The 15242-nt window shown below is 37.0% G+C and overlaps 1 protein-coding gene across 1 annotated transcript; it reads right to left on the bottom strand.

Moving 5' to 3' along the window:
- Nucleotides 1–955: 955 nt before the first annotated feature.
- Nucleotides 956–11208, bottom strand: LOC140136526 (kelch-like protein 38). The gene is made up of 5 exons (XM_072158232.1): nucleotides 11076–11208; nucleotides 5527–6237; nucleotides 4127–4252; nucleotides 2839–2976; nucleotides 956–1965 (listed from the first exon to the last, which is right to left on the bottom strand). The coding sequence occupies exons 2-5, from the start codon at nucleotides 6190–6192 to the stop codon at nucleotides 1021–1023; spliced, it is 1875 nt and encodes a 624-aa protein (XP_072014333.1). The 5' UTR covers nucleotides 6193–6237; nucleotides 11076–11208; the 3' UTR covers nucleotides 956–1020.
- Between the last annotated feature and the right edge of the window lie 4034 nt (nucleotides 11209–15242).

Consider the following 15242-nt stretch of genomic DNA (forward strand, 5'->3'; position numbering starts at 1 on the left):
TGCTTCAAATGGGGTTGTGATAAGCCATATCACAGCAGAATTTTTTATGTCTGTTTAGATAGAGTGGTTGGAGTAAATTAAAATAAATGTATCAATTTAGCCATACTTTGCTCTTTACCAAGGTGGGATTTATAACTATATAAAATACTAAATAAGAAAAACTAATTGCAAAAAAAATTTAAATCTCAAAATAATCAATAAACTTTTAATAGAAAATAGATTTTATCAGCATTCTTTTGCACTGTTTTGGGCTATTCCAGTTCAAATTAATCCATACACCCCCATGAAAAGCGTAACTTTATTATCTCACACAGATGGGTGTAGATTTCAAATGGACTCATTTATTCAGGTAACCCCATTTGAAATTCACACTCCTGGTGTGGGAGATTAAGGTAATGTCTTCCATAGGGGGTGTATGAATTTCAACTGAACTGTAATAGCCCATTGCTGACGTAGCAAGTATACAGCATAAACACAGAATATAATCACATCACTGGTCATGAAATGTCTGCATCTTAACCCCCTGAGCACTACCTGCCGATCTAGCATTCTCTCTGATTGGTCAATTACATGATATCTTCATTTTAATCACCAATCAGAATGGAGCTTTGTAAATAATTCACCCCAATTTTTTTGTGTGGTGAAATTATTCTAACAATGCTGCTGATTGGTCCAATTGATAATGAAAACTTTTTTTTGACCAATAGGCAGGTAGTTCTCATGGGGTTAATCGCTGAACTACCCACAAGGAATTGCATGGTCCAGGCATGACCTGATTCTATTTTACACAATAAACAAGGCGTGTAGCATTGGCAAGTCTGGAAACGTGCAAAAGAACCTTACTAAGAACTGGGCGTTAACAAATGGAGCGATTGCCGAATAGGGTGCAGCTCTACTATTACAAGACTGCCCTACCCCAACCCTAAACCCTAACCCTAAACCCCTGTAAACGAGGACTGGACTCAAGTCTAGTAAGTTGCACCCTATTTGGCAATTGTACCTAACAAACAAAGTATGGCTTTACATGAGTCTCAATTTATCAAAAGTGAGACATGCCACGGCTTTAGTGCCATCCACATCACACAGACGAGACCACATGGCCTGGTCAGCTGTGGTTCTCTCTCTCAAGGCTAATGTACTCTTTGTCTTATACACATAATCAAACACAATCACAAAGAACTGACCATCGATGCATACTTCGTGGTAATCCGACGAGCATAAATCCTGATCTTCCTCGTCTCCGAACTGCAAGGTAGGCTTAGCTTTGTTCAGATTCAGCTCCATCGCCGTCACATTCGGTTTACTATACTTACCAAATCTGATTTCATAACACATACCTTCCTCCACCATCAGCAGAGACTGACGGACTCCGGAGATTCTCTCTTCGCTCCAAACCATCTTCCAGCAATGCATTGTGGGATAGAACACCATCAGTGAGTACACTGATGTTTGACCGATGGATTCCTCAGGCTCCTGTGGACCGTACACTAACAGCTTCCCATCAAACCCTACTGCAGTTGGCCAGTAGCAATCACCTGGTAAATGGGGTAAGATTTCCCATTTCCCCTTCGCTAGACTATATCGCTCCGCACTACATAGCTGACTGCCAACTTCATCATTTTCAATAGCGCCAACTGCGTATATGAATCCATCTAGATACACCAGAGTGAAATGCTCTCGAGCCGTAAGCATAGACGGAAGCTGTCTCCATTCATTCCGTGAGGTATCGTACTCGTAAAACTTCCTGCTTTGATACAACATAACCCCACCATCAACATAATTATACGCTTTCCCTCCTCCCAAGTACAGCTTACCCCCTACCACTACCATGCAATGATTTATGAGCTCGTTGTGACGGAGAGTCGCAAACTTCTCCAGATTTTGCCAGCAACCTTCTTCTTCATCAAAGAACTGGATGAACTCACCACTCTCGGTGGCGCGATCACCACCGATAGCTACCAAAGCCTGAAAATATAGAAAATCAAAACTTTGCATCACAATGCATGTTTGCTATTTAAACAAATGTGCTATTAATTTTAGCTTCAGTGACTGATATTATACCTAGCAAACATGTGAATGAAATAAGTAAACAGGCCAATATCTAAATGCTATGATTGCTCAGTGTGAACTTTCACCTTTTAAGACCAAAGAAAACAGACTCATGTGTTTCAAAAGTATGCCATAATGCCTAATAAAATAAAACAAAATTTCAATTTCAGACCATTTTAGTCCCAAATGAGGTGTTTTTTGCTTTATTTTTTCTTCTGTTATAATTTTTAGGGGTGGATGTCCCCCTTTGCTAAAATTTATGAGGGGATGTGGCCCCCTGCTTCCGCCACCTATGATCTTGATGCACATGGAGCAAAAATTGGGGGTATTTGGTTTTGCTCAGAATGTGCTTGAGGCAATTGTTGTCATGTGAGTGTGACATCACATACCAGACAAATTTAAGAGATACACTTGATGCAACCTGCACGCGATACCTAAACACTTTAGATGAGTCGCAGAATTGCTTTAGTTCGTTTCCGAGCACTGTCTGCACGGACCCAAATATTCCAATTCCCCCATAGCTGATGGTGCTATAGTATGTGGAGGTATATGGAGTCTGTGTTCTCTGGTCTTAATTGACCTTTTCTGTATATCCCATAAGCCTTTGCAAGTACACCTGAGAACTCGTCATTTGACATCACGCCAACTTGCAATGTGTAGTAACGATGTAACGAGAAACGATGTGCGCATCAGTGCAGATCAGCGTGACGTCAAATGGCGACATCTCAGGTGTACTCGCAAAGGCTTATAGGATTTACCGAAAAGGTCAATTCTGTGATTGTCACTTACAGTAATAGTACTCCTGGTAGCAAACATTTCTGGGTGACTATGCGAAGGTGGTACATCCAAGATCTCCTTGGTCGCATGAAGTTTGAGGACATCTTCCAACATCTGGACACACTCAGGTGCTTCCCGCATCTTATTATCCTGTGACACAAAAGAAAGAGCAAGGTATTATGTTGTGCATAAGACGTATCATGCCGTAAATATGGCGGACTACTCAAATGCATTCAACAAAAGCATGATTACAATCTTCCCGCGACAATTAAGTCTCACACACACATAACAAATAAGAAAGAACAGATGTAGGCACAGAACCGATTCCAAGTGGTTTCTATACAAATGTACAAAGGAGGAATTGATTTTCTTTCCTGGGAGTTCGTCTCACCCTATGCATGCCTTCAACTATGCGCATGTTGACCGTGAAATTTCAAGTATGCGCTATTGTGACCGTGAAATAAAGAGATCAACATTTGTAAATCACTCTGGTTTGATATTTAAATCAACTGAGAGTTGTAACTCATGCATTCTTGAATATCCATATTGGAATGGCCTCTGACAAGCAGGTAGAATTTCCAACCGCCTGGAATTGACAGTCGAGTTTTCATTTCATGCCTAAGCAGGCTTGATTTGATTTTAGTTATTGATAATCCAGACAAGCATACACACAAAAGCAGGAACCCCCCCCCCAAAAAAAAATATATATATAGTCAACGAGGCCCTGGCAGAATTCATTAATAGCGAACTAAATCACTTTAAAGTGGGTCTCCAATAACCCTGTTGACGAAAAAGAAAAACATTTTATTAAAGAAAAACAATTTAAAAAACAGCAACCCACACCCACATTACTGATAAAGTTACATACAACTACACAATTTGCGCGAAAAAGAAAACAAACTAAAGACAATATCACTGGAGACATCATTTGGGACCATCTACCACGAAGTGGTAGGAAAGTCGGCCCTAGGTCATTTTCTTTTTATTGCAGATTTTGAAAGAGTGCACTTTCAGCTTTAAAATGACACCTCAACCAGCTTCATCGGACATCTGGAAGTGAAGTTGTGGTTCATCAAAGGTCAAATTCCTAATATATTTTACATAGAATTCCATATACTGTTTTTAATTTTATCTCAAAATGGAAAATGCTGACTTTATGACCAGTTTGTGGTGGATGGGCACAATTGGTAAGGTGGACCATAACCTAGGGAATGAGACAATGAGGGAATTATGAAAAGTGTCAGTTCGGCTGCGATGGAAATGCCGGAAATCTATGTTGAATGCTTGTCGGGAGGCTTACCTGTAACAGGTTCTTAATGTTATCAGCTGGAACAACACCAAGACGAATCTTCTCCAGAAGGTGGTGGGCATGAATCTTGCGGTGTTCCCAGTCATACATCAACCAACAATGAGTAGCCTCCAAGATCTGAAAATATTTAAGTTGCTGATTATATTTTTCAGTTTTTACAACACAGTTGTGCAGTTATTCAAGGTAACTGTACATAAAGTTTTCAGCATTTACCAGTCTATAATATCGAATTGATTAATTCGAATTACACAATTCATCCAGTGGCCATGGGCAGCGCCATTAAACATGTTACAAGACTACCAGGTGACAGGTGATGTACCGTACTCACACAAAAGAATAGGCACTTTTTTGATAATTTTCATCAAGGTTACTCAAAACTTACCTAGCTAATTTATTATTTATTGATTTATTTATTACCTCTGCCTTTTTAATATGTTATAAAAAACTTAATTTAAAAAATATTTACCGACAAAAAAAAAAAAATCCATCAACGGATAGTCTTGTTATGCTCTCACAAACTTAGAAAAAAATCTGAAAAATCCAAAATTTTGGTTTAAAAATTGGCCAAGGTTACTGCTGTCCCATTCAAAAGCACAGGAAGACCAACCACAGCGTTAAGGTCAACATTCTAGACTTCCTGTCTACTGGTAGTAATGGCTACTACCCAGTGCTAACATCAATGAATTGTTTAAAAACAAATAATAAATTCTGTATTATAGACTGTTTACTATTCATAATTTAATATACAGACGCACCCCTGTATATCCTACACAACAATAGATATGTCATAATTAGAACCAGCATCCAATAGCTGCAATATTTAGCTCGGATTTATAACCTTGTTCATTGACATAAGTCAAGAAATCAAGGCACGGTGATCAAAGATCACAAGGAAGATGCAAGCTATCGAATATGGGGCATTCTTGAATTAAACCCTTAAAGCAATATTATAACATTTCCATAAAAATTGATTAGTATTCCTTTTCCATAAAATGTAAGCTTTTATTGCCAGATATGCCCCCTTCTAATTTTGAGCCAAACAACTGAGGTAAAGTCAAGAAAATTGCCATTTACTTCCAGCGCAGATAACGCCAATACGTGTCACTCCGTCGGTTGTGCTATGACACGATCCTTTGATGTGTATATCACCGCCTGCACACCATGTACGTATGTTATGAACATAGCGTACGCGTTTGACTAATATTTCCATCGTAATAATAAAATGACGGTTCCTGCATTTTGACAAAACTAGAGCATCTACAGTCTTGATTTTTGCAGGGTATGTTAGTTTTAAAAAGCACATCATAATCCTGTAAAAAAACTGAATTTTGAACAATATTGAGGGCATCCTCCTCAGCAAATGTTATAATATGGCTTTAATAAGTTATTACCTCCTCTTCGCTGGAAGACTCTGCCAATTCTCCTCTATCCAATAAATCACTCAGTAACTCCAGTGGTATATGCTCGCTGAATTCCTCCGTCTTTGAAAACTTCCAGAAATCCAAACTGATGAACCGATCAGCTGAATCTTTGAGCTCAAACAAACCATGGTTATCTGCAGTTATCCACATCTTCACCACATCTTTCAGCTTGATACATGGTTTGCCACTATGTCTCTGGTTCAACTCTGAGCATGGCGAGCTGCTATGTCGCTGGTTCAACTCTGAGCACAAGAACTCCATGCAGACTTCCACTGCGTATCGGATCTGAAGATAACAAGCTGACGCAAGGACCTCGGTAGCTTTATTTGGTGGTATGAAGAAGCGTCCTGTGTATGCATATTGAAGGAGACATTCAAACATCTCACCATCGCCAGGGATGGATACCTCTGACAGCCCACTCTCACGGAAACCACTGGTGAACATGGCATTGAAGTACCCACTGGAGGCTGCAAGAACGGCTTTGTGTGCTCTGAAAGACTTGTTGCCGACATTGACTGTGACGTCACACAGAGATTCTTCATTGCGGAGTTCATTCAAGATGGCGCCTAATTCTTGTAAGTGGTCTAGTTCAAAGTTTAAAGTTGGAATGAACCTAGGAGGGAAATCTTCTTCCATGGTGATTTAAACAAGGCTAGATTGATGGAAGTTATCTGCAGTTACCTGCATAAAATGCAAAAGTACAGAAAATATTTGCACAGTTTAAGATAATGGTGTAAGATGATTCCATATTATGCTGACAAACCGCCCTAAAAATTTATGTGATCAATTTGATAACTGTTACAAGCAAAAGATACATCTATGTCACTAGCAAGCTTGAGGTGAACTAAAGTTTAGCACTGTGATGGCTGTATAAGGCTATCTACTGAAGATACCATTAAGACAAGTCCAGTAAGGCTATCTACTGAAGATAGCACTGAGACCAGTCTATAATGCTATCTGCTGAAGATAGCACTGAAATATGTCTATAAAGCTATCTACTGAAGACAAGTCTATATGGCTATCTACTGAAGACAGCACTGAGGCAAGTCTATAATGATATCTACTGAAGATAGCACTGAGACAAGTCTACATGGTTATCTACTGAAGATATCATAACACTCAAATGAGTCTATATAAAGCTATCTACCGAATATAGCACTGAGACAAGTCTATAAGGCTATCTACCGTACTGAAGACAGCACTGAGACAATATGTCTATAAGGCTATCTACTAAAGATAGCACTGTGACCAGTCTATAATGCTATCTACTGAAGATAGCACTGTGACCAGTCTATAATGCTATCTACTGAAGATAGCACTGTGACAAATTACAAACATGCGGTATGCAATGCAAACTGACAAAACATGTTGCAAATTTTATACCAAATGAAAATTCAAATATGAAGAAAAAACAAAAAATGTGAACCTTGTCAGATTTTAGGGTCAATCGGAAAGGGCAATACAAATCTTTTCAGGCCTTATAACTATGTGAAAATCTATCAATTGTCACAAATTAATATAAATCAGAGTTTTATGCTTAGTTAAAAATGTAATATACAGAGTATGCACAATGGGCATTGGCATGTGGACTACAGAGAGGTCTACATGTAGATAACCTGTAAATGCATGACAACACAAAAAGAAAGTCCAATGAACCTTCATAAACTGTGTGACAATTTGATTGGTATGTTCAGTCATGTGCATACATTGTAAACATGTTAGCTCCAATTTGCTAACATATAAAATTGCCACCAAAAGCTCATACTTGTACAGTGACAAAGATTTATACCTATAAATAAAATTTATTGCATTTTCTGTATTATTACCAGAAATTATTGTTAGATAACATCGATCACACAAGTCAAGATGATGTAAAATTGCCTTTTACTTCCAAGAAATGTTGGGTTAATCATGCATTTCAAATGAACAATTGAATAAACTGCACTCTATATGGGTGATTAGCTTGACTACGAATAGCAATTTCGTGTGGTTGTTTTGATTGCAGCTTTTGAAAATGCTCCAAATTACAAAAACTGGTATATTTTTGTCAATTGATGGCTTTTGGTAGCAAACATGGCATGGTATCAAATTGGAGCTAACAAAATTCTGCATGACTGTATCAATCTCAAAATGTTATTTCATTTTCATTTCATTTCATTTTATTAGAAAAAGCATCGTGGCCCTAAGGCCAAATTGAGCAATTTTTACAAAATTCAAAGACATCAAAATATTACTAAATTACAAATACAAAATATATAAAACAACAAATTTAAATTCAAATAATGCAAGATAAAAGATGAAAAATATTGCACATATAAAGCAAAAATGGATATTGCCACATATTAAAACATCAGCATGCAGGTGTGAGTCGGCTCCGAGAGTCGGTGTGGGTGGAAAAAGGGGTACACAGGTGAAGGGTGCATGAGCGCACGCACCCGATGCACACACAACGGCATGCCAGCACACATGGTCCCTTCATCTCTGAACCCAACAACACCCAACCACCACAGAAAACAGCCACTCACACCTGCACAATATATACTCACACACACACTCACATACCTAATTCACACCACACATATCACTGGGCTCAAACAAACTCCCAAAACACCTGGTACTCCCTCGTGCTCCCACTCACACATACAAATAAAGAGATCATAATAAATTATATAAATAATGACACCTGCATACATGTAATACATCAAAACTGTTTAAAAGCACTAAAAATGGCAAATGCAAAAGGATAACTACTGATTCAATAAATTAATAAAATATGGTACTGGACTATTAGCAAACCTGGATGTTCTGACAGGAATTTTTGATATTGCACTTGAATTGCGGAGATTTCTACCATGGGCTTCAAACCTAGTGGGGGGAATGAGATGACTAGTACGAGCATTGTTTGATAGCCCTTCAGCAAATGAATGACAGAGTAATTCTCTTCTGTTAGTTAAAAAATCAAGATTGCACGAAGTAATTGCATCATCATAAGATGTATAGTTCCAACCAAGTATTGTCCTACATGCCCGTTTTGAATTCTTTCAATATCAGCAGATTGTTTTGATGTAATACTTGAGTGCCAAACCACAGCAGCATATTCGAGAACTGGTCTAAGGTAACTTTTAAGAACAATGGTGAGCTCATCTTGAGAGAAGCCAAATTTTTTTAAAGTGCGAAGCATAAAAAGACGCCTATTGGCTCTAGTAAGCATATCATTAACCTGGGCGTCCCATTTAAGGTAATTTTGTAACCAGAGACCGAGCACTTTCGCTTTGTCAACATAAGGAAGAGGCTCATTACCAATTCTCAAATCTGTGTGTAGTGGCTCTGATCTACCAAAATTAACAAGAAGAGCCTGGCATTTGGATGGGTTTAATTTAAGGCAATTGTTTTTGGCCCACTCAGTAAAATCATTCAAATCATCTTGAAGACAGCCTTTAACATTACGATGACGGTTCTCACCAAAGGTCATGTCATCAACGTATTTCCAGTATTGTGATTTGGCATCTGTGGCAGCATCATTAATAACAATTTGGAATCCAATAGGACCCAGTTTTGTGCCTTGAGGAACCCCCTTTGACCGTAACATACTCAGATAAAGAATCATTGAATTTCACACACTGCTGCCTGTTGTGCAAAAATCACAAATCCATGGCACAATGGTTCTTCTCACACCAACTTCGATCATTTTCTCAATTAACAAGGTGTGATTGATGAGATCGAACGCTTTTGAGAAATCTGTCAGAACCACTGTGCCAACGTTGTGATTTTTTTCTGCACCCTGGTGGAGAAAATGCATGAGATTAACTAAATAATGGCTGGTAGAAACTCCAGAAACATTGCCAAACTGTTTGATGTCAATAAAATTCTCAATGTCTTCCAAAATCCATTTACAGATAAAACCCTCAGCAATTTTGGAGAAAATTGAAGTGAGAGACACAGGCCTAAGTTTTTCAACATTAGGGGGGCTGGTCTTTGGAACTGGCACAATTATTGCTTTTTTCCATTGGGTGGGCACAATTCCCTCCTTGTAGGAGGAATTTAAAATATCTGTGAGTGGAATACTGAGTTCATAAGCAAATTCACGCACCAATTGAGGTTTAAAACCATCGGGGCCACCAGCTTTAGATGGATTCACTTTCTTAAGTTCAGAGTAAACATCCCATGGGTAGAGATGAGGGACTGGATTTTTTGCTGGTAAATAAGCAGGAAGCTTAGCCAGGACAAGAGGCTCAATGTGGGCTGACACACTAGCTTAACATGTTGTTAATAGTGTTAGCCTTACCTGTAGAGTCATCGTCATCTACTCCTGGGACACTCACTCTGAGCTCAGATTTGTTGTTATTTGTGACAATTTTTATCTGCTGGTGCCACTTACGGGCTCAGTTTTTGGAGAGATCTAATTCTCTGAGCATGATATGTTAACTTAGCTTTAGTAATCTCTCTTTGAACCTTGTTACGTAATTTACGCCACTCAACAGGGTTAACCTCAAAAGCCAATTGACGTTTCTTAATCAACTTCTTAACATATGGCGTGATCCATGGTTTATCATTATTGTGAATCTTTTTCTTTTTAATTGGGAAACACTCTTCAGAAGCAGAATCAAGCATGGCATAAAACCTATCAACTTTGCTCTGAGAACCCTCGCATTCAAGGATTTCATGCCAGTCTTGTTTCTGAATCCATGTACCAAAGCGATTAATTCCATCCTCAGTGATGGGACGACCAACATGTATTTTAACGGAGTTATTTCTATTTGAAATCACTTTCGGATTCCATAAGACACCCTTGTGATCACTGCTCCCTATTGGAGAAATAGCAAAAGGATCACTGTACTCGTAATCACAAGATCTAAAATTGCATTTTCACGAGTATTGAAGTTTACAATTTGAAACAAATCATTTCCCCTCATGATGGGGTAAACTTTCATGCGGTTAAAGTCACCTGTTATTATGATACCAATCTCGGGATATTTTGAACGTAAAAAGTCCACACTTTGTAGTAGGTGATCAGACAGTAGTTCTTGATGTGGCGATATGTTATCATATCATGAGACATGATCATCAGGTTTAGATGGACCATTGGAGTGAAGACTTTCTTTTTGTGTTTATTTTGTTTTCCCAATCCAGCAGTCTGAGCTGAGCAGAATAATCATTACATGAATCGAATCCATGGGTTCGTGCACATTTGATGGGTGTAAACAATCATCTATTCTATGACTATGTCATGATCATGAGACATGAATGATGATATATTAAGACATGCCCTGCATTTTAAACATGTTACTTTGCTTTCTGGAATAATTTTATTATAATGTCCAGTCGGCTATAAGCTTACATCATGCTTTAGTCATGTGTATATACGTTGGCGAAGTCAGTGTATCAATGTCAGCCATAATGAGCACTGCATTGTATACCATACACTGCACTGTACATACAGTACATGTACGTGCACGCCGGCATTTAATTAAATGACAGATAAATAATCTGTTCTACTACAAATCAAGGCAAACATTTACCTTTAAAATTCTCCACATATATCCATGATGATGAGAAAGACGTGAGGTATCATGATTGTAAACAATATTACCACAAAACGCCGGGAATTTGGGAGAGAAAATCACCAGCCACACCTGTACGATTGCAAGACATCTTGACACTTGACATTTTGTTTGGAAATTGGAATAACACACTTATTCACAGCTCGTCGCCAATCGTCATCATTTGCTCGATCATTTTACTATCTTCAGTAGATAGCAATATAATTTATTCAGAATATGTAATAAAACAAGCAAAATGCATTGAATATTTATAATAGTAGTAGTAATAATAATAATAACAATAATATTAATAATAATATTAATAATATTAATAATAATAAGAATAAGAATAATAAGAATAAGAATAATAATAATAACAATAATAATAAAAGAAAAAGACAGTATTAATAATAGTAACAATAATATATAATCAAATCATCAAACAAATCAAAATTAAATTAAATTAAATTAAATTAAATTAAATTAAATTAAATTAAATTAAATTAAATTAAATTAAATTAAATTAAATTAAATTAAATTAATAAATATAGAACATAATGTACTAAATCATAATAATAATAATATAAAAAATACATAGCTAGTAGTATAACCAAAAAAATAAAACAATGTAAAATATAGAAAAAAATAGTAAACATAATTGATTACATTATGAGAGATTTTAAAAAAATGTAGATAAGCCACACAGGCGTCATTCATAACAATACAGAATTGCAGATACATAATGTACATTTCATTTTGTCAAAACAAATTGTGTTTTACTGACTTGGCAGTTTAATAGCCGATGGCCATCTGCAGAGTGATGTTTTCCGACCCCGTTTCCGACCCGACAGAAGCTGGAAGGGTCCTCCTAAACCATAATTGATTTTATGAGTTTCACTTCCTAATAAACCTCTTTAAGAGGACAGAGGCAATATTCATCGGGTTTCTTTGGGGGGGGTGGTGCAATTAAAAAACTAACAACAACAAACAAAACAAAAACATATTCTATTAACAGACACATTCATATATTTCTTTTCTGCAGCTTTAACATATTCCCAAACAAATAATTTAGCCAAATAATTTTCACCATCATCAGTGAGTGAGTGAGTGAGTGAGGGGGGGGTGAGTGAGTGAGGGAGTGAGTGAGTGAGTGAGTGAGTGAGTGAGTGAGTGAGTGAGTGAGTGGGAGTGAGTGAGTGAGTGAGTGAGTGAGTGAGTGAGTGAGTGAGAGTGAGTGAGTGAGTGAGTGAGTGAGTGAGTGAGTGAGTGGGGGTGTGAGTGAGTGAGTGAGTGAGTGAGGGAGTGAGGGAATTAATAAATGAGTGAATGTATGAGTGAATGATGAGACCATTAGGGTCTAAATATTGATAGCTCATAGGTTAGGCCCTAAGCCTGTGGCTACTCTAACAGCTCTAGGCCTAGGACTACTCCCGGAGGGCCTACTCCCGATTCCAAAAACTAAGTTTTTCGGGTTGAAAATATCCTGCTTTGGCAAATGAATTAGACCTAAACATAGGATCATTTGGCCTTTAGCATGTTTTAAGGCCAAGTAAAAAAAAGTAACATGTAGGCCTATATCGTGCAGACTTCATATCAATTTGTAAGCGCATAGTTCATTGAATTTACAACCGTATGACAAAACAGGCGAAAATAGTAACTTTTTGCACAAGATTTGCAATTGCTCATTCTAGTGACGCTAATGGACAATATAAGTGTGCTTTTTAATTTAATAACATAAAATTTGAAAACTATTGTAAGGAACACTTGAGGTTTTGACTTTTAAAACCTACATGTTGGTCAAAACATGTGCTTGGATAGGTACCGTAAAATGGGGGTAACTTTGGGCACTTTTCAGAGTTTTTCAACCACCGCTTCCAAACAAAACCAATTATATTTCTAATTAACTCTTTTTTGTGACATTAGGGTCCCATTCTACACCTTGAAGTTAAAAAGATTTTTAATAATTTTGTAAGGGTGCCCTAGGGGTTACAAATAGCCTGACCAAAGTTACCCCGTATTTGGGGCAACTTTGGTCAGAGTAGGCCTATTACCATTCATGAAGGAAAAAAAAATTAAAAAATTGATCTTCGCTGTATACGGGCGAGTTGCTGTTTTTTGTGACATTTGACCCCTTGCAAAATTAATCAAGCACACATCCTTGCTCACAAATATCGATTTATATTTTTTTCTGAAAGAAATATAAAAAAAAGCTCATTTTTGGTCAAAACTCCTGATTTTTTCTTAAATTTTGAGGACATTGGACATGAGTGACTATTATTTCTTCCAAATAGGGGCCTATATTTCTTAACAAATTGAAACCAAATATGACTAAAAACAATATATACGGAAATATGACCATTCAAAAAATATATTTAACCGACCAAAGTTACCCCGCTGACCGAAGTTACCCCATTTTACGGTAGTTTTCAACATATTTACCACATTCCCCTTGCTATAACATTGTCAAATACTCAAATTGCGTTATCTGTGAGTGAAGTGTTTTTAAGGGGAAGTGTTAGCTTTCGTTTGATATTAAAACAAATTCTGATTGGATGAAGGGAACACTTTAGGTTTCGACAAAAACCAATCAAAGAGGCCCATTTTGAGCTGCTCAAGTAGAAGCTCCACAGCTCTTACATTCCGTGTAGTGTAATCAAAGACTGTGCGGAGATAATTCACTACTTGCTCGAGAGTTCTTGGACGAAAATATGTGCTCAGGTGTATCGAGGTGATGGAAACTGTGCGCATGATGGTTTATAAAAGAATCGTTTTTGTATAGAAACCTTTACGTTTTAAAAATCTGTGAGAAATTTGTTATTATGTTATTTTTTTTACCATTCATTTCTGTGTAAATTTGCTATTGGAAAGTTTTTGTCAACACATCATAAAATCGGGGAGACCCCCTAATATATTTGTTATTTCCCCAAAGCCCTACCCCTAGCTTGAAGAATGTGTTTATAAATTATAGGGCCCTAATCAAGAACTTCTAAACATGTCTTTTCATCACAACAATTTAAGAAACAAAGTAAGGAAGCAAATAGGAAAAAATAACAAAAATCGGTGAGGAGGGGACGATATGTTTTTTATTTTATTTGGCCTAATAGCTAAATCCTAATTCTTTAGTTAAACTGGTATGAATTTGATAAATATTTGGACACATTTTTGAAAATAAGGGCATTATGGGCGTTTTTGAAAATGTTGATAGGTCTTTAAAGCCCAAAAGTTGTGCAAACACTAATTTTTATTTCTCTAATTTAAAGTTTTTATAGGCCTAGGCCTATAAACTTATATTCTAATTTTTGGAAAACTCTCTTTTCATACCATTTATCAAAATTAATAACATAAAATAAATATTCATAGGCCCTATTATAAGCAAATTTACAGCCTTAAATTTTGAATGATTCCCAGGGGATTTAGGGAAATGCTTAAATTGCTTTTTAAAGATAGGCTAGATTAATTTTGTGTCAAGTTTTAGAATTTTGTGACTACACTCTGCTACAATACCCGGCTACAAAAGTTAGGCCTTTGTTTTTTGCCCATTTTTCCTGAAATTGACCAAACATTTAAAATTTGACTTTTATTACCAGTTAGAACTAACTATTAGGATTTAGCTATGTTACATTTGGCAAAACGGTTTTGCCTCGGGGTTTTGCCAAATGAAAATATTATGGTTTTTAGCAACAGCGAGTGTGACGTAATTTCGCGATATGAAAAAACCCGGATTTAAATAGGACCGGAATTGTGTTCGATCAACTTTGCGTTTCTTGATCATGTTGAAAAAGTGATGCATGAATCATATAATTTTGTCTTCAAATCTTGTTGCTTGCTTTTAGATTTTACTCTGTTCATTTTCAATCCAGGCAAATGACAGGAGTTTCAAGACGTGCATGAACTGAAAGTGAACGAATACACATACATTTATTTTAGAAGGTAAGCTTATCAATTCATGTCATGCTTTAATGCAATGCAAATTTGCAATGACACATGGACATGATGATGCATGCATGTCATTATTTTAGCCTAGCAGACAGGCCTACTACAATTTCAGTATGGTAGTGCATGAGTGCAATCATGTCATGCCTAGGCCTAGGCTATGACAGGGACAGGCTTCCCAAACTTTTTTTCTGTGACCCTGCCTGAAATTTC

The sequence above is a fragment of the Amphiura filiformis genome, chromosome 16, assembly GCF_039555335.1.
Source record: "Amphiura filiformis chromosome 16, Afil_fr2py, whole genome shotgun sequence".
Lineage (NCBI taxonomy): Eukaryota > Metazoa > Echinodermata > Ophiuroidea > Amphilepidida > Amphiuridae > Amphiura > Amphiura filiformis.

Coding starts and splice junctions, on each gene's coding strand:
- LOC140136526 (XM_072158232.1), bottom strand. CDS start 6,192: ATGGAAGAAGATTTCCCTCCTAGGTTCATTCCAACTTTAAACTTTGAA. Junction 2,977..4,126: donor ACATTAAGAACCTGTTACAG/GTAAGCCTCCCG, acceptor TTTGTGTCACAG/GATAATAAGATGCGGGAAGC. Junction 1,966..2,838: donor CTACCAGGAGTACTATTACT/GTAAGTGACAAT, acceptor CTATATTTTCAG/GCTTTGGTAGCTATCGGTGG.